Below are 23,784 nucleotides of genomic sequence, written 5' to 3'. Positions count from 1 at the left end.
GATCTAACATCCCTAAATCCTTTCACCCGGTGTGTGTCGCAATCTAAGGCACCGAGCACCTAACGCGCGCCAGGCGCACCTGGAAAGCGACCAGGCTCGGGCGCGCTCCCCCTTCCGCGCACGCGCCGCGCAACCCGGGGCCCCGCCTTCACCGCAGAGCGCCGAGAAGCCAGCTACGGTGGCTCTACAGGGGATAAATTACTAACGTGCTACCGTTCAGCAAACTCAATCCGAATAGGAACTGGCAGGAACAGTTTTAAGAAGGCGACCAAGGTGGCATTTGCAGAAAGGAACAGATATACAGATTTAGTTGTGGAGGGAGTAAATCCATGGACAACCGTGAGGAGGAAGAAAATGCAGCCTCCGCCTCAAAACCAGGTCCCCAGAAGTGGACCCAGATGGCGCTCTCGGGCGGCCGGAGCCCCGCCTTGGAGGCGTGGCCTCGCGATGCCCGGGGCCGGGGCGGGGACTGCTGCAGGCCACGCCTCACTCTGCCAGAGGCCGGGGCTCCGCGCCTACAGTTTGCTGCGCAGCTGCGGTCTGCATCAGCAGAAGGTGATCCAGGTAAGTGCCCTCACCTGCGGGCAGCGAGGAGCGTGGGCCTCGGGGGCACTTCAGCTTCTGTGCTGAGCACTGCCCATATCTCTGCCATCCTGAGCTGAATAGGGACTCGCTTTCTCTTTCTCCCGTCTTGTCTGTAAGTTTATTTCTGCCTTTCCATCCCCTTTGACCTCCATCTGCCCTGCATTCCGCCGATGATGTATTGGTTTGGCGCATCTAGGCCGGGCCGGCCTCGCAATCGGCGAGATTCTCAAGGTCAACCCTTCCCCAGTTCCTTCCTCTCCGCTCCCAAGGCTGTGCAGACTCGGGGCTCCTTCTTTCGACCTCATGGAGCCCACCCGATGTTGTCAACTGCATCTCTGCTGCGCAGGATGGGCGGGCGAGGCACTGCAGGGGAAGTTGCAGCGCAGGCCTGATCGGTAACAATGGTTTATTTAAAGTGGCCTGCGAGCGCTGCACTAGCTGCGGATGTGGATGTGTTGCTAGGGACCTTCCGGGAGGGCCGCCCAGGGAATTGTGTTTGTTTTCCTCCTGCCTCGTAGAAATGTTTGTCCCTGTGTTTGTATTGGAACCTACAGAGCAGGAGATGCCGCAGGAAAGGAAGCGAAATCTTCATTTAGGTTCTGTCTTGGATTTCAGAGAATTTTCCTCATCTAGTGTTGCTGCAGGGAGCCCCAGGGCCATAGCGGTGGGGCAGCTGCAGGGCGGTGGAAGGGGCTGGATACTGGGTGGTGAGTCATTCCCCGAAGTTCTAGCTTCTGCTAATACTTTCCTTGGGAGTCAAGAGTTTACCGCTACATTTAGTTTAAGCGTCAAGTGAGTGTGGGAAAGGAGGTAAAAGAAAAGCAGAGACAGGAAGGTGGATAGGAAAGGAGCTACGGGCTTGTGGCTTTAATCCCCTAACTGGAGAAAAGGAGTTCTGGGGGGAGGGACATTTACTGCTCTGCAGATGTATGGCTCTTTGCAGGTGCTGTGGACCTGGGCGTGGTCATGTTGAATTGCGGCAGATTTTGATTCCTCTGTGCGTGAGATCTGGAGCGAGGACATCTCTTGGGAAAGCTGTAGATTACCGGGAGCCGGCGGTTTCTGGAAAGGACCCAAGGTTATTGGTCAAAATTACAGACTATTTTTTTAGTTCAGTGAATTCAGTAATGGAGCATAGTATCTGAGTCAGGAGATCAAGAATGTTTATTCTCACAGGAGTTAAATTTAACTGAGCTAAATAAGCTCACATCTAAAATCCAAACAAATACTTTCACCCGGGAAGACCGTCTGTTCGTCTGTTAAGCTTCCCTCTGACACAACGTTACAGAAATAGAAAACTTTGTCAAGTGATTTCTTTTTTTCTGTTACTGAGGTTACTATATATAAAATGCAGATACTAGTAGAGATACTGTGGCCAGCTATAGAAACTGCACTGCAGGGGCTTCCTTAGGTTAAGAAACAAAACGGCAGAAGAGCAGTCTTCCCTCTTATATAGACTTAATCCTGCCGGTTTAGATTTCGAAAGGGACGCAGTCCCTGAAGGGGAACCTCTTAACCTGGAGGATAGCAGAGGGACTGAACCTACATGGAGAAATCTGGAATGAAATGGATGACAAATCAATATGCCAAAAGGTAATTTAGTGCCTGCACAGCTAGCTGTATTTATTGCTCCCTATATTTCTATTTAAATATTCTGAATCTGTATTCAGAACACTGTTGCCAGCCACAATTGACCATGAATAATTTGGTATTTTTAAAGCAATATTTGTTTAAAAGAATATACTGCGAGGGTTTTTCCAGCTGATTTCATTAATACTGCTTATGAGCATATCACACTCTTGAAAAAGAAGAATTCAGCACTTAATCAGTAGTTTGCCACATGTAGAGTTTTTGAGTTTCCTTCACTGTCCCATATAGTAGCTACATACCTATTTTCCTTGGGGAAATTGGACTAGCTTTCAAATACATCTGCAAATATCGTTATAAAGATTTCAGCGTTTCGAATCATTACCCTCTGAGTTCTTTCTAGAGTCAACCTATTCATTAACTGAAACTTGCGTTCTAATATTTTGGTGCCTGAAGTTACTCTTTCTGTTTGTTTGTTTTATAGTGATATTTTATTTACCTGTAGGCTAAGAAATGTGAACGATTGTGGCACAGTTTCCTTCTAAGTACAGACCAGCATGAAGAGTGAGACCCCTGTTTCAGGCAGGAGCCAACAACTCATGCAGTTCCTTCATTCAGAATATCTGGTCGCCTAGTCGGGGCCTCGGCAGCTGCTAAGAATTAACTAGAGTCCACCCACATGTCTTGCGGTGGAAAATCCAAGTGGTGTCCATGTGACTCATTAGAGATTTTTCTTCCCCCTCTTCTGGAAGTCAGGGCTTAGTTTCACTATGGCCCTCGGTTCCTATGTGATGCTAGTTAAGGGACAGTTTGTGCAGAAATCGTGATGTAAAAATGAAGTGCCACTTCCTGTGTTGTTTTGCTCCTTGCAAACCTGGGTACCAGGAAGATTGGAGGGTATTTTTCCCTTCCTGTCATCTCTCCTCTCTTGTCATGCTGCAGTGCTGACACTCATTTAAAAAAAAAATCTTTTTTGGACCGGTTCCAAGGTCCCCCCCCCCCCTTCCAATTAGAATGATCTCAGTCTTTAATCAGTCACAGACTTGGAGTTAATGATTAGCTTTCTATTCTTGTTAACATATATAATGCTCAGGAGAGGGTCTGGAAAGGTAGAAAAGTTTTAAAAGAGGTCAGGTGTGGTCAGACTTGTTCCCCAACCTCGTTGAGAGGCAGTATAGCCAAAGGTCGAGAGCACAGACTCCGGAGCCAGACTGCCTGGCTCTGGGTGAATCCAGGCTTTCTCTGTGATAACTGTGTGACCCTGGGCAGATTACTTAACCTCTCTGATGCTCAGTTTCCTCATTTGCAAAATGGGATAATAATATATTGTAGGGATGCCATAAGGATTTAAATGAGTTAATATGGATGAACTATGTGGAACTGTGTGACATAGTTAAATAATATATATGCTGATAAAGTATTATTAGTAATCACTGATTTCTGGTACCATTCTTCCTCTAGTCTGTATCGCTACCCTTTGGCCAACACTGGTCTCCTTTTTCTTCCTTTCCTGTCTCCACACCTGTGTCCTTGCCATTTTCTCTCCCTGTGTCCTCGCTCTCGCATCACTGTGTATGTCCTTCAGAGCCTTTATCGCAGTCTGTTACCTTCCCCATCATGATCCTGCTAAGGTGTCCCTCCATTTAACTCTGTATTCTGGAGGGTCAGGACCGTCCTCAGTCTTGATCATCGCCGTAGCCCTGCCCCTCACGTGGTACCCGGCATTCAGTAGGGGATAAATCAGGGAAGGAGTCACTGATGCAGTACTGAGGAAGGTGGTAGGTGTGGACTGAAAGTGAGCATTCCATCTCGGTAAAATGGTTTGTCGTCCTGCACTGACTTGATCAGATCAGCTCCCTTGAATGAATTTTTATGAAGTTTTCATTTTCTTCCTCATTCCGTGGCTTTTCCCCATTCTCCCCCCGTCCTCTGAGACGGGTGCCTTCAGACCGTGGGAAATACCCTGTGGTCTGTCCCTGGGATCACACCTCCTGGGGGGCTCGGCTCCAGATGGTCCAGCGCGGCCCGGGACTTCTGGGTGAGGTGTCGCCCCATCAAGGAACTCTCGCCCATACGGCGATTCGTGTCCAGAATTTGTTTGGGAAAGTTTGTTGTCACATAAACAGAGGAACCTCGTATTTGTTCTGTCTTAAACTATTATTCTTAGATTCCTAAAGAGCTGAATTACCAGTTTTTCCCAGAGGAGACTCAGTTCCAGTTAGGGATGTGTGTTTAGTGCCTTTTCATGCAGAAGTCAGACTCCAGAGGAAAAGAGAGCAGGTTATTTGCTTATTTGGCCTTAGCAGAGTTTGTCCATGCAGGCTCCTCCCACATAACCAGGAAACATTCACTTGAACTTGAGTATCAGGCCACTCCTTCCCTTCCCCTTCCCACTTCCGCCCAGCGCAGTAATGTATCCATTGTCCTGGGCGCTGACAGTTCACCAGTGTTGGAATTGGGGGTTAAAATGACATGTGAAACTAGAATATCTTGTACGACCAAGCTGTGGCTATTTAACCATAAAGCTGAATATATTTGGATTATAGGACATTTGTCTTTTTAAAAGATAGCTAACTTATAGTTCACTTTCCACTTTCCAAGTGTTCTGCCAGCAACATTGATGAGAAATTAAATATGAGAAACTGAGAAAGACCCACTTTATGACCTGCCTCTGCTGTTTGCCTCACTTGAGTTAATAATCAAGAGCTAGACAATGATCTGCCTGTTCCACTAACTTTTCATTTTTAGCCTTTAGAGAAATACCTTCTAAATATGCAACACAATAGTGGGGGGCAGTTATTTTCCTCACTTGGTTATTATTTCTTAACTGTCCATGTACTCTTTTTCACATCTAGTTGTCATTTGAAACTTTGATACTTAAACAAATTTTATCATCTCTTTGATGTAGAAGTGATCAGACTGGCATTTTAAAAATGTCAGATGGAGCCAAAGAAATCCTGTGACTCTCCTTTTTTCTTTCCCAGCATGGAAACGGGGAATTACTTTTGGGGCTGCCTCCCTCTAGGTTCACAAATTTCTCCATTTAGCTTTATGTGGGCTCAGCTGCCCTGCCGGGAGATAATTTTGAGGACTGTTCCTTTGTAGAAACATCTGGAGGCAGAAGTGAGGCTGGGCAGCTGTCTCATTAAAAGGGTGCTTTAAGCAGCACGACCTCAGAGATTTCGGAATGACATCCCAGTTTGGGGACTGATGGAAGTCCAGTTGACATAATCAAGACGAAGCTCTTTAAGTTACCATCCTTGTGTTATTCTCATGAAAACGCTGAATTTTGCCATGTAAAATAAAGGACCATATATAAGGAAGATTGGATGAATAGCACAGGCAGCCAAATAAGGATTTTAATGAAATTTGGGGGAATGGCTCCAAGTCAGTCTGTGAATGCATTAGCACCATCCCATCATGATGCATTAAAAAAAAAAAGACTCCACTGAGAAATTACAGTATGGTTTGAGCAGAACCATCTTGCACATGGAAGTAGGGGTTACCGTTCATTGTCCAAGCAGGCTTTTATTTATCTGTTTGAGGACAAAAGAGAGCTGAAAGTTGAAATCCTCTCTTCTTTAAAACATCTGATTGATTTTCATTTAGTGAAAGATAAATTGTTACTTCATGGCCCAGAAGTCATAAATTATATTTGAGGCAAGTGCCCAAGTTAAAAAGCCTGCCCTTTGCTCCATTTGTACAGTGTTGACTGTGCCCCAGGGAGTTTCTCTTGGCAGCCAAGAGAGTGTGGAGTAAATGGTGAAGGAGAGCTTTACCCTAGGAGTGTTCTGTTGAACTTAGTTCCGGAAGTTCTCTGAGTAATCCTTTCGTAACTGAAGGAACCCCTGCCCCAGTGAGATAAGGCAGGAGGTGGCAGAAGCGGGAATTTGAAGGAAAGGTTGAGCCAAGTGTGAGCACTGGAGTAGTGATGTTTCCAGAGAATCTGTCAGTAGAATTCCTGGAGGAGAGTTCCGTAGCCAAATAGCATAATGGAGCTCCTGGTTGCTAACTCAGGTGTCGAGCATGTCTTCTGGGGTGAGACCAACACTGCCTCATTTTAAGTCCAAGCTCGATCACTCCTAAAAGGAGATTTTACAATGGTGCCTTATTGCTTTAAAAAAAATCTACTGGGTGTCTACTCACTGGCTTCACCCAAGAGTTGTTTCCCCAAGTACCACTGCACCCACCATGCTGTCCTGTAGACCTCAAGGCTCCACTGGTCACCCGGGCGCCAGGATTCTCTGATCTCCCCCTAGAAACCCACTGTGGCCCGGGGCTTTTCTGCTGCCCCTTGTCCCATACCTCACCTGCTTCAAAATACTGTTCTTAGTTTTTTTTCTCCCAACCTGATACGTCCTCAGAAAGTCATGTTTGTCTAGTAACAAATATTTTGATAAGTTAAAAAGTTACAAATAGAAGTGCTGCTGTTAAAAAATACGTATTATAGAAATAATTCGGTTTCTAAAGTGTTCTTGAAATAAACAAACATCCAAAGGCAGAGCCTGTGGCCAGTGAGGGTCCATCAGGAAGAAAGGCTTCGCGGAAAGGAGTAGAACTTGCACATGGGGCCATATTGTCAGGACTGGACAACGGGAGCAAACTTAGGAGGCAGGACTGCCTGAGATGTATTGCCTCACAATTCACTTGTCTCTTAACCCTCAGTGCATGGGCTTCTACTCCTGCCATTCCCCTAGAACCTGGCCATCGCAGGGTCCTCCTCACCAAAGCCAAGAGCATTTTCTTGGTCTGTTCGTGCTTCTTGGCAGAGGTGTCCACTTCCCCCTTTTCAGAACTGTTGCTTCCTTCCTTTTAGGGTCTGTGCTGTTGCTGGTCCCTTTTCATACCTGGAAAGCTTTTTCCATGTGTAGGAGTTGAATCCACACGAGGGCTCACCTAATTAATAGTGGTGGGTGTTCGCTTGGTCAGATACCTTTCCCTTTGGGAAGTGATGCTTCTTCTGCTAACACTGAACAGTTTTATATCTTTTCTTCCTCTGCACCTCCCATCTTAGTCCTGGAAGGAGAAGCAGAAGCAGTGACTGTTAAATGGCATGTGAAGTCCCTCTCATAACTGGATCTGTCCTCTCTAACCTTATCCCCTACTGTTTCCCCCATTCACTGGGGGCCAGGCGTTTCCTCCTCCCACCCCAGGGCCTTTGCACTTGCTGTTCCCTCTGATTGGAATATTCTTTTCCCCATAATGTTGTGTGGCTGTTTCTTCCTCGTGCATGTGTCAGTGCAGATGTTGCCGCAGAAAAGAGGTCTTCCCTGGGTGGCCCCAAGAGATAGCCCCTGTCCATTGTCTCTACACCACTGCCCTGTGTGTTCTCCGTAATAGTCATCACCCTCACAGGTTGAGTTTGTTTGCCTATTGGTTGTCAGTCTTCTGTCGTCATTAGAATGTCAGTGCCTTGAGATCAGGGACTGCACCTTGTCAACTGCTGTACCCCCTCCACCTAAACAGCGCCTGGCATCTAGTAAGCGCTTTGCCTATTGTGGTTGAATAAGTGAATTAAGTGTTCTTGGACTCATGCCGTCCACACTAGGAAACTAACTCCACTCTAGGAAACTAACTTCTTATAGACTCATTATGCTGTCCACTTAGGAATCTTAAGTAGACCAGCCTTTTGCCAAATTTGAGTCTATCTCAAACACTATCAGAACTAATTTCTAAGTCAGAGGACAGCATTGATTTGGAGAAAAATCAGTATCTCCCTATTTAGGAAGTAGTACGTATGTGGGTAGACGTGTACACTTGCCACTATGTACAGTATGTCTTTGTGTTTGGACCAATGTTCGTTAAGTGCTCGTACCAGATGCTTATCTAGTTTATCTCACTGAACTCCTCAGACCATCCTGTGAGGTGAATAGTTTCTTCCATTTGGTAGAGAAATGACATTTCCAAGCTTCCAGAGGCAGGGTCTGAACAGAGGTCTAACTCCAAGATTCCCACTGTCTCACCTCCCATGGATTTTCCCTCAGGAGAGGACAAATCATAAACAGTATTCAAGCCTGTTAGGAATAAAAATATTCCCCAGAATCTCTCTACTGTGATATAAGTGGCAAGAACTTTCTAAATAAAATAAAAACTAATTTCTCTAAATTTTCCCTTTCATGGTTTCTCAACTGAACTATTTCAAGACTGCCAGGAAGCAGTTAACTCTATGATTACTAATAAGAGAGAAGAGAAACTCTTCTGTCCTATTTCTGCCTTTCCCCAACCTGTTTAGTTTCATTTTTGTGGGGGGATTTTGCACTCAGTTTCTGATCATTACTACGAAGGGAAAAATCTGGAGTTGGTTATTTTTTTTTTAACTTATTTGCCTGCTTCCCCAAATAGAACATGAGCTTCCTGCGGGCAGGGACCAAAGTCTGGCTTGTTCATCTCTTCATCTCCAGCACTGGTTCAGTGAGCGGCACATAGTAGGCACTCGATAAACTTGAACACGTAAATGAATGCACACTTAGCCCCACGCAGGGATGAGCGTGTCTGGCCACAGGGAGGGCCTTAATGACTGCAGTTTGCTGATTTCCATAGTCAGCCCTGGAAATCTGCTTCCTCCTGAATACTCCTGCTTTTCAGATAATATATTTTAACATGGCTGGCTACTAACAGTTCAGAAAAGGAGGGGAAGGGGGTTGGTTATAGCTAAGTGGTAGAGCACATGCCTAGCATGCACAAGGTCTTGGGTTCAATTCCCAGTACTGCCATCAAAAAATAAATAAGTAAACCTAATTACCTCCCCAGCTAATAATAATAATAAAATTTTTAAAGAGAAAAAGAAAGGAAATAAATGTAGGTCTAAGCTAATGCTAATTATAAATTATAAATTCTTAAATGTATTTCAGTCACATAGCCAACATCCCCTTTTATAACTGAATCAGGGCAAAGACAGTTAACAGAACATTATCACGCATAATATAACCTGATACATAGCATTTGTCGAGTACTTACTATGTGGTGGGTGTTCAGAGACAGTGTCTCCACTTAATGTCACAACAGCCATTTGGGGTGGGGTAGGTGCTATTTTTTCCAATTAATAAATGAGGAAACCAAGGCGGCTGAAAGATGTCAATTAATTTTCCCAAGGACACACAGCTAGGAATGTGAGAACCAGGTTCGGAACCCAGACAGTTTAATTCCAAAACTGCACTCTTCCCTGCAAGGCTGTCGCTGCACGTAGCAGATAAGTGATAGGATGGATTCAAGCTAGAAGTCAGGTCTGATTCTTTGGTTCCACCATAACATACTGCTGTTCCTCTGTCTCCTCAATTACTAATTGTTGTCAGACCATTTCATATAACTTTTTTGGTATGCATGTGCTTATTTGGGACATTATAGAAAAGTACAAAGGAAGATCCATAGTTCAGCCATCTAGAAATCACTATGCTTATGATTTTGATATTTTTTTCTTCATTCTTTTTTTCGTTTGAGAAAACGAAGGTATACACTTTTTGTCTTCTTTTTTTCAACTAACATGCGGTTTAGGAAGCCTGTTTCAACATCTTTAAGGTTTGTACACACCATTTTTTTAATTCCTTTTTTTATTGAAGTGTAGTTGATATACAGTGTTAGTTTCATGTGTGCAGCAAAGCGAGTCAGTTATATGTATTTTTTCAGATTCTTTTCCATTACAGCTCATTACAAGAAATTGAGTATATTTCCCTGTGCTACGTAGTTGGTCCTTGCTGTTTATCTGTTTTATATATAGTAATGTATGTCTGTGAATCCCAAACTCTTAATGGATCCCTCCCCGTCTTCTCTCCTGGTAACCACAGCTTGTTTTTTATGTCCGTGAGTTTTATTTCTGATTTGTACACGCCATTTTTAATGGTTATATAATATTCTGTTTTACCATTGTATTATTTACTTTGCCCTCTTTGTTTGGACATCTGTACCATTTCTATTTTTGCTGTTAGTGCTAAAGTGAATGTCTTTGAACCAAATCTGTTCACATTCCTGATTATTACCTCAGGATAGATTCCCAGGAGAATTAATGAACAAAAGGTAAGATCAATGTAAAGCATCTTAACTGCCTGCTGCCAGGCTGTCCTCCAGATGGTTCTGTTTTACACTTCCCCCAGGAGCATGCAATATTGCAAACTAAGTACTTTTAATTAAATGGGTACCAAAATTAATTTTTATTTATAAAAGTCATAAATTTTAATCTTTGTAGCTGATGTGTGATTAACCTTGAAAACTGCATGATGATTAACAAATGCCGTTATACAACTAAATGAGTTACAAAGTAATCTACAACAGCAATAAAAGTTCAGCTGCACAAGGAGCGTTGGACTGAGTGCTGTGTGTCTAGTACCATGTAGAAGGCAAAGTCCAGGGCAGGGCTCCCACCCCCAAGAACCTTATCTTGTTGGGTTAATATAAGGGTTGCTGGTGACACAGAGCACGTATGTAATCAACAAATGGTGGTGTGCAGCCCGAATGAGTGTTCACGCCAGAGAGAGGTTTGGTACCACTTATCAGCTTCTCAAGCCTGTGTGCTGGGAGCTATCTGGTAACTGCGGGCCTGGCCCAGCCTCGGGTGTGGCTGGGGCTGCCTGGGATGTGGCCATCGTGAACTGAACTGCCTCCCCTATCCCAGTGCAGGCACGCGCGCCCACACCCATGAAGAGGGGCAGGAGTGTCTATCCCTTTGCCCTGAATTCCTCAGAAAATAAGGATTCAGCAAGTGATGAAGTTCTGTCTTTTGTTTTTTGAACTCTGAGTGAATTAAACTGATTCTTTCCTTAAAGGACAAGCCTGAACCGTTTTTCAGTCCCCATTGGTTTTATGTTTGGTGACAGAGCTCTCCGTTGTGTTCTGCCCTCCTTTCTCCAGGAATTCATACATCCAAGTTGCTTCCATTGCTTCAGTAGATACTTTTGAAGGGAAAAAGAGAAACTGGCATTGCTTAGCAACACACTTTATGCCAGGCACCGTGCCGGGTGAAGGACATTCTCTCAGTTGGAGGGGTCATTGTGAAAGCCACCTGGACCTTCAGCTTGCTTCGTTTATTCCGCAGCTTCCTATAAGCACACGCTCCGTGCTTGGCATGGAGGATACCAGACCCTCCCACCTGGGAGCTGAGCAGCTGATGCATTTGGCTGCACTCTCTGTTCTAGCCCTGATCACGCCAGCTGGGGGGTGCTGGCAGAGTGGCGGATGAAGCAGGATTCCTCACCCAGTCAGAGTGCAAGGAGGTATCAGGGAGTGGGGAGCAGGCTTGGCTCCTCCACCTGTGCTGCTGTGACCGTGGCTTCTGCAGTGAGAGCCTCGGGAAGGGCCGCCATCCTCCTCCTGCCCCTAGCACGCTTGCTGTTTCCTGACTGATTACTCGGTCCTTTGCAAACCACCCACGCTGGCGTCAGACTCCGGGTCCCCCTTACTATAAATTCTCTGCCCTTCAAGGCATTGTTCCTGGCTCTGCTTGCCCACAGCCAGAGTCCTTTTCCCTCAATACCTCTCACCCTAGCAAAGTGAGGGGAGTCACTTTGACCAGAATACCTAAGTGTTTAACCTCCCGGATTGCATTTATACTTTGGAAGAGGAGCTTAGTAGTAAATATTAATTTCTAATTGCCTATTTTTGAGCAGTCGGTTGCCTTTCTGAGTGTTCATGGCCTGCAACAAACATCTAAAGAGGGTTTGTCCTGCCACCTAGACTCTCCGACCCAAGCTCTGACAGATCAGAAAAGAGAGGCCAGTGGCTCAACCACCAAAGTCTAATGCCTTGCCTGGCTAGTTGGAGGATTTGGGGAAGAATTTTTAAAACTGCTCTGGCCTTAGCATTGCCTTCTTCTCTCTACCTGAGCCTCCGTTTCCTTTTCTGTCAAATGCAGCTTATGGGATTTTTGCAAAGATTCAAAGTGAGCTGAAAAGTCTGCACTAACACAAGGGGACTCCAGGCTGTGCGGGAGCCCAGCCTCCTCCTCCTGTCCAAAGGTGAGGTCTGGGCAGATTCTCAACTTGCAGACTTTGACCTAAACCGGATATGCTCAATTGTATCATTCTTAAACAGCTGGCTTTTGACAGAGTGAGAGGCAGCTTTAAATGGCCTGATTGGCCCAAATGTTTTGAACTCCAGGGATGTCAGGTCATTGTGTTCATTTTCAAAGAGGTGTTCGGTGTTCACTCCATATTTTTGTTTTAATAACTACTACTAAAAAACTTCCTCCCTGAGCTGATTTTCTAAACTCTGGAAACGTCTAATCCTAGAAGAGAATGAGGGCAGGGAAGCTTGGAGGGTAGTCAAACACTCCTTGCTGTGTGTGGCCACACAAGGTGGCCTGGGAGAGGCTGGCCTGGAGGTGATTCCAGTGTTCAGTCGTGAGGGTGGCCCTTCCCAATGTGTGTCTCCCTCCTGGAGGAGGAGACGGTGGGTGCCCCGGTAAAGGAGAAACGGATGAGAATTGTGAACCATGGTGGGGGGCAGGCAGGTTTTAGGACTTTGGCCTCAAATGTTATTTTGCAGACTTGAGGGAAACTTACTTTTAAAGAACTGAGTGGCTTATGAATGAATGAATGAATGAATGAGCGAGCTGCTTGCCAGCCCCACATTCCACATTGAGAAAGATGCTGTCATCCCAGTGTCAGTTCAGCTCTGAATTTTCAAGTGGGATTGCAAAGGGGACATTGGAACTGAATTGGAGTCTAAATTTGAATCCCAGCTCTGATACCTCCTCTTTTAGACCTTGGGAACATTACTGAACTTCTGGGCACTCTTCGGAAATAGTGATAGTACCATTTTGTTGGGTTGCTTGTGAGAATGCCTACAAAAAAATACTATATATATATATACTATCTCTTTATATATACACATATATATGTATATATATAAGCTTTTTCAGATTCCCTTCCATTATAGGCTATCACGAGGTATCGAATATAGTTCCCTGTACTGTACAGTACGACCTTGTTATTGGCTTTATATACAGTAGTGTGTATCTGTTAATCCCAAATTGCCAATTTATCCCTCTCCTCCCTTTCCTCTTTGGTAACCATAAATTTATTTTCTGTGTCTGTGAGTATATTTGTTTTGTAAATAAGTTCATTTGTAGATTTTTTTTAATTGCACATATAAGTGATATCATATGATACTTGTTCTCTTTGTGATTTACTTCCCTCAATATAGCTGCCAGCCTGTGGCAGCCGTGCACATGATGGGCCAGCAGCTAAGGATCTCTGGAAGCACTGGAGCTATTTCTCCATGTCCTGCCATAATCTGACCTTTTTAACACCTGCTCAGAGAGGTTGGAGGACAGCTCTAACTTACCTTGACGTTATTAGGGCTTCCTTCCACCCATTGCATTTTCCTCTTCTTGATACCCAGTCCCTCCCTTCCTTCCTTCCTTCCTTCTTTCCCTTCCTTCCGTCTTTCCTTCCTTTCTCTCTCTCTCCCCCCCTCCCCCCTCCCTCTCTTTCTTCCTTTCTTTTTCTTTCTTTTCTTTCTTTCTTCCCTCCCTCCCTCCCTCCCACGGCAGGACAAGAGCTAAAAGAGCTGAAATTGCTGAATACTGAAAAATGCTGAGGTTAGCTTTTTCTCCAAACGTTTAATTATGAAACTTTTCAAACACGCAGAAAAGTTGAAAGAATTGTACTTTGAATGTCCACGTGGCTGCCACCCAGGTTCTATAATTAATATTTTGCTGTGAGTTTATATCATCATTTTGGATGCCTTTTAAAATAAGTTGCATTGCAGGCATCAGAACCTGTCATGGGGTTAGCCTGGAAGTGATTATTTGACGAACAACTTGGGTTCTCCGGGAGCTGCCCAGAGCCACGCTCTGCTTTCAGAGCACTAGAACTGATCCCTTCCCTACATGCGATATTTCTGCCACTGAACCAGCACATGCCCCTGGATCGAAGGGAGACCCTAAGGTTCCTGCTCACAGTGTCCCCCATGCCAAAAAAACAAACAAAAAACTTGGAATCACTGTGTGCTTAATACTTTATGTCCTGTTTCTCTTTCCCTCTCCATCTCTCTCTCTCATAATTTAATCAATTCTTTAGCATTTTGCCTCGTTAAATATTTTTTCAAATTGTGATGTTTTTAGTGGCCATACTCTTCTGTGATAGGATACTGCAACGGCATGGATAAATCTCACAAATGCAGTGGTGATCAAAAGAGCCCAGATACAGAAGAAAACATACGATATGATCGTCAACTTCTCTGTGTCTGTGTTGCAGACTTGAATGATTTTTTTAAATTTTGCTGTGTGGTGTACAGTGGTATTTCTAACTACCTCTTAGAACATCAGATCTCTCACATCTCTTTCTGATCTATCAGGATACATTTGCTGGTAACGAAGCATCACCCTCCTGAGGCCCCCTGCGGGGCGGTACCCTAACGTGTTCTTCCTTCCGCAGAGCCAGGATGGCTGTCCTCTCCAAGGAATACGGTTTCGTGATTCTGACGGGTGCTGCCAGCTTCATCCTGGTGGGGCACCTAGCCGTCAATGTTGCCAAGGCCCGCAAGAAGTACAAAGTGGAGGTGAGTGGGAACACGGCAGCGCCCTTGGAGGCCTGTCTGGGGCCAGAACTGGTTCCCAGTCATGGAGGGAGAGGTGAGGAGCTAGTGGGCAGTGGTGGCAGTTTCAGTTGAAAATTCTGCCCCTTTCTGTCAAGGAGGCAGCAACAAATATAGGGCCCTGCTGGGGAGTCATTTCCATCTTGTTCTACTTTTGTCTCTTCTGTAGAAGGACCAGGTGTGCTTTTGGCTGGCGCTATTTGCTAGGAACAGTGTTATTTCCTAAACAGCATTAAACAGCAATCGTTTCCTGGTTTGCCACTTTAAAATGATGTCTCCAGGGGATTTTCCTGTTTCCCAGGTAGAAAAGAAGTACGTGCTGCTGAGGTTAGCCTACGCTTGGACATCAGACATAGCAAGGGGTCTATTAAATGTTTCCTTTCATTCTAGCCCATCTAGAAGGGATAATTACTGAAATTGTCCATGGTGAGCAATTTTAAATGTCTACTTCTGTTTAGCAACTATCAATTAGGCTCCCTAAGTAGAGCTCCTTATAAAGTTTTTATATCTAGTCTCTTGTTTAAGAGACACATCCATTAAAATTCTTACACACTCAATTTCTGTTCTCCCATTAAGGGAAATCTTAAAAGGACGTGGTATTTGATGGCTCTTGGGAAGGAGCTGTTTCCCTATGGTATCTTTGTAATGCACCCCAAAGCCACCAGCGATGGCATAACGTCAATGAAAAGCACTGAGTTTGGCACAGGCTACCTCCATCCCTTGTAAGGCACAGACTACATTCTTGTTACTGGATATTAATAGACACAGACTGAATCTGCCTCTGAGAGTGGAGACCTTTGTCACCACAAGTATTTAAGCAGAAATGGAATGATCCTCTATCGACGTGATGACAGAAGATGCTTTGGGATAGATTAGCTATAAGGTTGATTTTAACTCTCCACACCAGAGGCCACGCCTGACCCCTTTGATCACATGCACTTTGTTTTAACAGTATCCTACCATGTACAGCACGGACCCAGAAAACGGACACCTCTTCAACTGCATTCAGCGCGCCCACCAGAACACGTGAGTGCTGGCCCTGCCGGGCACCAAAGACGTCTGCAGGAGGGGCGTTTTCTGTCCAACATCTCAACCCTTGGTTCTCTATCTGCTCAGTAATAGCGATGATGACAATCATGGACACACATTAAAAGTAACATTAAAAAATACGTATGTGAAAATAGAACAGGTAAAAACAGATTTAAAAAAAAAACGTATGTGAACAGATTAAATATTAAGCAAAATTAAAAGTTGTTAGGATCCTGGATAATCTTTTCAAAAATGTCTTTAATGTCACATTATTCTGCTGTAGCACATGTCCCCTCTAAACTGGTACCGAATCTGCCAGCTTAGTGGGTGAGAGGCTTTGAGCTCTGGAAGGAAATCTACTCCAATTCGCCAAGACCTTCCTCCTCAGTTTGTTAGACTTGATGTCTTTGACCCATTGCGTTCTGAGTTACCTCTGATCCTAAGCAGAGCAGAAGATGGCTCTCAGTGGCTGGGGCTTTTCCCTCCAGACACTGTTTATTTTTACTCTCAGAGTTCTAAGTTGGCAAGTAAGAATGTCAAGGTTCTTAGTTTTATAGAGATGTACTTAAATAGGGCACTTTAAAACAAACAAACAAACAAAACATTTCTCTCTGTTCCAGGCTGGAAATATATCCTCCCTTCTTATTTTTTCTAGCTGTTGGAGGTGTTTACCATCCGGTGAGTTTTTCCAGTGGGCAGGGGAATGGTTCCTCTAATTGGATTTAATTCACTGTGTCATCAGGGAGGGAAGAGGAAATGCACATTTAATGAACATCTTCAATGTCTAGGCGCCAAATATTTAAAAGAATTTCATTCAGTTACTTCTTACAAAAATCCTCAAAGTAGGTAGGATCTTCCCTGTTCTTTTGCAAATGAAGAGAAGCTGCTTGGATACATGTAATCTTCTCAAGGTCAAATAGCTACAGAATAGAAGAATCAGAACTTGAACTCAGGTCTGTCAGATCCTAGACGGTTCATGTCCATCGAGTTTTCCTTTCCCGTATTTATTCATGCAGCAAACACTTACTGGACACCTGAGGTTATCGCAGCGGACAGACAGGCAGAGACTCCCGCTTCGTGGAGCTGACTTTTATTTGGGGGTCACAGACAAAAAGCAGTGCAGGGACATTATGTAGCATGTTTGAAGGTGCCACGTGCCACGGGGGAAACAAAAGAGAGTGTGGGGGGGGGCGGGGTGGACAGAGTTGAGTGGGATAGTCAGGAGGGCCTTGCTGAGAAGGGGACAGTTAAGCAGGAACGTAAGGGAGCAGGTGCCCCTGATGTTTCCGGACGTCTCCGGGCAGAAGACAAGCAAGGGCGAGGCCCTGAGGCCGGAGTCTGCCTGGTCTGTTGGGTGCACAGTGAGCAGCGTGGCTTCAGTGGTGAGCAGGAGGTGAGGGTCCTGTAGCTCGCTGTGGCCCTCCTGGGCCTTCTGGGTCTGCATTTCACCTTATCTAAATAAAGCAAGTTTACCTGAGCCTGACTGGTCGCCATTCACGTCTTGCCTTGGACAGAAGGTGTTTCCTTTTCAGAGGCTGGATTTCCCCCTTCGTTGAGTTCTGACCAAGTGCTGGGCCTTCACATTTCTGGTTCTGAGACTCTCATAAGCCTCTGGCCTCTCCCTGAACGGCCTTGGGATTTTGTCGTCAGCTGCCAGAATGGTCCAGCTATAGTTCATGACCTTGAGATCTGGTTTTTTTTGTTTTTTGTTTTTTTTCCAAAGAGACATCTGCTGCTCTCTTGGAGAAGCTGTTTCTTTCTTTTGCCTCTAAAGAGCCCCAGTCCTAGCAAGTGACTAGAGTAGCTGGTCTAAACAGACTAGCTGGTCTCCCTAGATTAGGCATCACCTCGTTACCGAGTCCAAACTCATTCTGCTGGCTGCACGACAGGCCAGTAAATCGGGAGACAGAGGTGTTGGGGCAAGGAATAATGACTTTACTCAGAAAGCTGGCAGACTGAGAAGATGGGGGACTAATGTCCTGGAGAACCGTTTTCCCCAAATCAGAATTCAGGCTCCTTTTATACTAAAAAGGGGAGGGGGCTGGTTGGTTTTTGCAGACTTCTTCCTGTGGGAAGCCTTTGTTCTTACAGCCGTCCTCTAGGCCAGGTCATGATGTTCCTGTAAACCTCCAACAAGACAAATGTTATTGTCTGTTCTGCAACTTTTTATCTCTACATGAATGGGAAAAAGTTATGCCCTAAAGGGTCAGAGCCTTGAGAACGGGCTGTCCTGTATGTCTCGGGCTCTAGGCAACATTGTTTTACAGATGTCTCGGGCTCTAGGCAACATTGTTTTACAGAAGGAGCAGAAGCAGCCTGACTCAGCACAGAAAACAGCCCAGGGTTAGAGCCCAAGGAACGGATGTCATATGGAGTCAGACTTGCTGATATCCACCCCCAGCCCCATTCCTGTTCCGCTTCCCTAGATCCTGTTCCTTGTCCTTCATTCTTTAAAATAATCTAAGATTCCTCTAATACTGTTCCTGCGTTGATGGCAATTATGCGACATTGTAGTGAAGAGTGACCTGGCAGAGCCTACAGACCTTCTAGATAGTGACTTATGGGCCTGGGGGTTTTATTTTTAGTTCTTTCATGCTCCTACTGAACTTTCCCTAAAATCATCTAAACAAACGAGTAAAACTCCTAAAGTAGTATCCTCACCCCCACTGATGCCACTGCTGAATTGGAAGGGCACTCGGGGACAGTGACTCGCCGTGACCCACATCCTCACACCACCCCCCTCTCGTTCCCATTCTCCTCTGCCTCCTTTTGCCCAAGTGGGTCACCCCAGTGGAAGGATTTTCCATCTTGCCTAAGTCTTTACTCTCTTTTCTCAAGGGTGTTGGGAATGGGGACCCCTCCCCGTCCAAGACTACATATTCTGGGGTTCACAACATGACACACCCTCCCCCACTTCTAGGGGAGCCCCACACTTCTGCGTGGGCTCAGCATAGCCTCTGAGCCCTCCCGGGGCGGGGGGGACCTCACAGAAACAGTGCCGCCCACAGCAGCCAGAGCGCACAGCCCACGTCCTATTCACGTGGCTTCTCCCCTCGTCCTGACTTCCAGTCAGTTTCCTCTCCTGGGTTCCCCTGCGACCCCCAGGCCTGCCTCTCCTTCCCCTGTGCGCCAGCACACCGAGTGCCCCAGGGCAAGCTGGGAGGTTTCTCGCATCCCTTCTACCTCAGAGACGCCCAGCACTCACCTCCCAGGTCCCTGAGCAGTTCATAGAAGGACCCGAGAGCCTTGATTTTCCTGTAAATCAACTTTGGTAGAGAGTATTTTACCATGTCCGTGAAATTGTTAACTTTTTATTAAAACACTGTGTGATCAATCTTAGATGTTAATAAAAATCTGCCTGTTCTTGAATACAAATACTAACGTAGCCCTCTTTCTTTAGCGTATAGTTTCTGGCTTGGGCTTGGCCTGGATTGTCGGACGAGTTCTTTATGCTTATGGCTATTACACAGGAGGTAAGTACACACTGACATCTGCCAAGGAAGCAAATTTGACATCTTATGCTATTTTTTTCTGTCTAGCAGGGCTTTAAGAAAAAGGGAAGTAACTTGATATTTAGGTAAAAAAAACTGTTACCTTCTTTTGTTTTCCTAACCTTTGAATAGGAATGGTACTTAATTTTTCTTGAGCATTTTCAACATGTCAGTTGCTGTTCTAACAACTTTGCACATGCTACTGAGCCTTACAGTTCTATGACCTAGATAATATTATCCTCGTTTACGGATGAGGAAACGGCGAGACTTAGAAAGATTAAGGCGCTATGTCATAGAGATACTGGGTGCAAACTAGAAAGCCAGGATTCAGAGCCAGGCGGGCAGACTCCAGAGCCCCGCTCCTCATCACTGCTGTGAACGGTGTGCCCGAGGGAGAAGGTGGGGAAAGACTCTTTGACTCTTCCGGCTGTACTGACCTCTTGGAAGAGGGAACCATGCCAAAAGGTCCCAGAGCAACGTGTCTCTAATTATTATCTGATCATTTGTTTTAAGGTCCTATACTGCTGTGACGTGTTACTTTGCACAGGCAGTGTCTGCCATACTGACAGCTTTAGGCTGAAGAGCTGGTGGACCTCTGAAGACCAGATAACCCCAGAGGTCTTGATAGGGATGGCTGGTGGGTGTTGACAGCGTTGTCATTCGGGAGCATCCCCGGTAACTTCTGCTCTTTCTTCTTTTGCAGAACCCAGCAAGCGGAACCGGGGAGCCCTGGGCTCCATTGCCCTCATTGGCCTGATGGGCACAACTGTGTGCTCTGCCTTCCAGCATCTTGGTTGGATTAAAACTGGCCTGAACAGCGGGTCCAAGTGCTGCCATTAAAGAATTATAGGGTATTTAAAATATCTCATTCGTTTTGAGTGACTTACTTTAATTTCCAGTTACTTTTTTTTTCTAAATATAATAAAAACTTAACTTGGCGTCAGCCTCATACCTAACCCTGACTCTGTCAACTTATTTCTTTTTGACTCTTTATCTGAAATATAAGTAGCCTGTCCTGCTAGAAGAGAGAGGGGCCGTAGGTATTAAGCACCCCTTGTCTCCCTGCCAGAGGATGCTTACTTAATGTGTGAGCTGGTTTTTTCAGTAGCAAGTTGTTTAGTCTACATGCAGTCATTTTTTCCTCATTTCTCTTTCTGTGGTTGATTTCTGGTTCCACGCTGTTGTGGTCAGAAAGATGCTTGAAATAATTTCTATCCTCTTTAATTTGTTGAGGCTTGTTTTGGTGTCCTAGTATGTGGTCTATTCTAGAGAATGTTTCAGATACAATGTCCTGAAAAATCTCAATTTAGTCCAACTGTCCTATTGTGTCATTTAGGATCTCTGTTGCCTTACTGGTTTTCTGTCTGAAGAGCTGTCCAGTGATGTCCACTGATGCCAGTGGGGTGTTAAAGTCTCCTATCACTGTATTCCCATCAATTTCTCCCTTTATGTCTGTTGGTATTTGGTTTATGTATTTAGGTGCTCCTATGCTGGGTGCACTTATTAACAAATGTAATATCCTCTTCCTGTATTGATCCTTTTATCATTATATAGTGTCCTTGTCTTTCTTCATGCCCTTTGTTATAAAGTCTATTTTGTCTGATACAAGTATTGCTGTCCCCACTTTCTTGTCATTTGCATTTGGATGAAATGTCTTTTTCCATTTTCCATCCCCTCACTTTCAATCTATGTGTGTCCTTTGCCCTGAAGTGGGTCTCTTGTAGGCAGCGTGTATTATAGACTCTTGTTTTATTATCCAATCTGCCCCTCTGAGTCTTTTGTTCAGAGCATTTAGACCATTGACATTTAAGGTAATTCTTGACAGGTATGTATTTATTGCCATTTTAAACTTTGCTTTCCAGCTGATTTTGTATTTCTTCTCTAGAAATTGGAGACTCTTGGGTTCTGAGAAGTCTTATCAGGTGAATGGGAAAGACTGCTCCTGGCGTGTGCAGGAATCTTGATACTTTGGGGACCTCTGGAAGAGAGGAGCCCACCAAGGCAGAATCCGATGACGGGCCTTTGGAATAGGCTTCCTGACCCTGAGAGGCCTTTTGGGAATTCAGTCTTAGACACCTGAGGAGTTCCACCAAAGCCTATGTTGTCAATTGACCAGACTTATTCTGCAAACAAATTCGTCTTGATTTGGCTGTGTTTGGTGGAGATAAGGCTCATTTTAGAGAGAAAAATATTATGTTTTAGTGGCTATTAAATTCTAGTACTGTTGATTGAGGTCTAGATTCATGAAAGTTATGGTGTTAGCCACCCTTCTTCCCGGATGTTTAGGAGGAAAAGAAAATTCTCTAGTGAGGTTGTCACAGTGTAACTACTCATGATCTGTAACATGGCTTGCTTTAAGTCTGCCACTAAAAGCACACGTACAATGTTTGTGTAACAACTTGGCTTAATTAATAAAATATGTAGCTTCTGAAATGTTTCCCCACCACCATACCTCTGAGCTTGTTCACAGTCTCTGATCAGTTTTCCCCCAACGTGGACAACTAGGCAAATATAAAGGAGGAGGCCTAGCACCGAGAGACACGGTCTGGATGCAGAGCAGGCAGCATTCATCTCGGCTTTAAGGGACATGTACTTCGGTCTCTCAAAAGATTTGTAATCAAAAGGGGAAACGACGGGAAAATTCATCACACGTGGAAGTACAGGAGGAAGTCGTGCTGGCTTATACGTGGTCTAACTTAATGACCAGAGGGGCCTGTTTCCTGGCCTGTGAAACCTGCAGGGCACGTCTGCTTTGGCCACTGAGGGGACTGAATTTGAAAGTCAAAATGTAACTGTCACTCAGACATCAAAGGTAAAACTAGGTGGCCGCTGGAGGTGCTTTTGGACATGTTCCTGTATTACTGAAAACTTGAGTTTTCCGAACTCTATTATAGACCAGGACAAAAACCACAGGCGGGTAGGCTATTATCTCAGACTGGTTCCTGCTTGTGTTTTGCTTGAAGGTCGTGATCTCCCGTGTCGTGCCTGTTGGCTGCCTTATATTTGTCCCCAGCCTGAGCAGAGGAAGTCCATTCAAGGACTGAGCAACAATGGCCTCATTGCAAAAGGAGTCTAATTGCTGGGTCTGCAGCGAGACGCCTGTGCCGGTGCCTTCCTCTGGGCTTCCGTGGAAACTCCCCCTGGCTAATGCGACCATGGGGGGACAGCTGACAATGAGGTGGGAAGACTCTCACCATCTTCCTGTCCCACATGCCAATACGTCAGAAAGGACTTCTGTCAGCGAACATTACAACACCTCGTATGCTTTGCCAGGGTGACTGCCCGTTTTGAGACCCCAGGCTGCGCTGTAAGAGGAGTGGGCGGGCTTCAGGACACACAAGTCCAAAGAGTGGGATTAACCACTGGGTCCTTCATGAGTCTGCCACTAATGGCACTCAACATGGGCTGACTGCTAACTCCTGGCTAGGCTGCCATAACGTTTCTTCTAGAGCCAGGGTCTTCCCCTCCCCATGGGGGTGACTCTGGGTTTGTGAAAACCAGGGGTGTCCTTACCCTCCTTGTAACTGGACAGGGCGCTGCTGCAAGTGACTCCCTCTCCACTGACCCGGTAAGCGCTTGGCTGCAAAATTTGCCCACGTCCTGGCAAAGGACTGTTCTTAGCATCCTGGGTTATCTTATTCTTGATACTCTGGCTGCGGCTGTCTGTACTGTATGTTTGGAATCTGGCTGCAGTGCACCTCTACATACGTGTGTCCAGGGATATGGCAGAAGAGGGGTGGGCCAAGATTGTGAGGGTCATGCAGGGTGTGCAGGGGTGAAGCGTATGGTCAGGCCACTCAAGATGGCGATTCTCTTGCTCTTTGTACATCCCCTGCTTCATCTACACCCTACTCACATGACTGAACTTCTTCCTACGTACTTGGCCCCACCCCAGCCAATGACTGTTCTGATCCTTAGATCAGAGCCTCTCCACTATGATGGCTTATCAAAGGAGTGGTGAGGGACTTGCCCCTTTGCTAGTCTGCCTGGTAACTCATGAGCCAGCCTGACCTCAATTCCCCCTATAACTGGTAACCTCCCCCTCCCCTTCCCCCCAGGAGTAGACTGCCGCCATGTCCTGCCCACCCACTGCCACACACAGTGAGGTGTTGCTCCAGGACCTTGCTTCAGACACCGAAGATCCCCATCCATTAAACCACTGACATCTGTATCACTGACTCCGGACTCTTCCTTCAGTCTTGCAGATGGGCAAGCACAGGGCTTGCAGGTCTGTGGGGTGCAGCCCCACACTCCTATTCTAGATCATCTTGCTGGGTAGGGCAGCCTAGGTTGCAGGTTTTCCCCTTTCGGGACTTTGAATATATTTTGCCATTCCCTTCCGGCCTGCAACGTTTCTGTAGAGAAATGAGCTGATAGCCTTACGGGGGTTGCCTTCTAACTAACACTGTTTTTCCCTTGCTGCCTTTAGAATCTTCAACTTGGCCATCTTAATTATGTCTTGGTGTAGGTCTGTTTGGGTTCATCATGTTTGGGACCTTCTGTACTTGGATATGTTTCCTTCCTTAGGTTTGGCAAAATTTCAGCTGTAACTTCTTCAAATAAG

At 45.5% G+C, this 23,784-nt stretch overlaps 1 protein-coding gene across 5 annotated transcripts; it reads left to right on the top strand.

Moving 5' to 3' along the window:
- Positions 1 to 409: 409 nt before the first annotated feature.
- Positions 410 to 23,358, top strand: MGST3 (microsomal glutathione S-transferase 3). 5 transcript variants are annotated; one of them, XM_072946212.1, is made up of 7 exons: positions 410 to 564; positions 14,541 to 14,664; positions 15,653 to 15,726; positions 16,350 to 16,407; positions 19,130 to 19,202; positions 19,924 to 20,071; positions 22,184 to 23,358. In XM_072946212.1, exons 2-6 carry the CDS (start codon positions 14,548 to 14,550, stop codon positions 20,058 to 20,060), a joined length of 459 nt encoding a protein of 152 aa, XP_072802313.1. In that variant the 5' UTR covers positions 410 to 564; positions 14,541 to 14,547; the 3' UTR covers positions 20,061 to 20,071; positions 22,184 to 23,358. The 5 variants fall into 5 exon arrangements, with proteins under 5 accessions (XP_072802313.1, XP_072802314.1, XP_006209088.1 ...); XM_072946213.1 differs by lacking the exon at positions 22,184 to 23,358 and adding an exon at positions 21,106 to 21,124; XM_006209026.4 differs by lacking the exon at positions 22,184 to 23,358 and having other exon boundaries at positions 19,924 to 20,176.
- The last annotated feature ends 426 nt before the right edge of the window (positions 23,359 to 23,784 follow it).

Source organism: Vicugna pacos, chromosome 21, assembly GCF_048564905.1.
Source record: "Vicugna pacos chromosome 21, VicPac4, whole genome shotgun sequence".
In the NCBI taxonomy this organism is placed as follows: domain Eukaryota; kingdom Metazoa; phylum Chordata; class Mammalia; order Artiodactyla; family Camelidae; genus Vicugna; species Vicugna pacos.
This window is presented reverse-complemented; position numbering and strand designations above follow the sequence as displayed.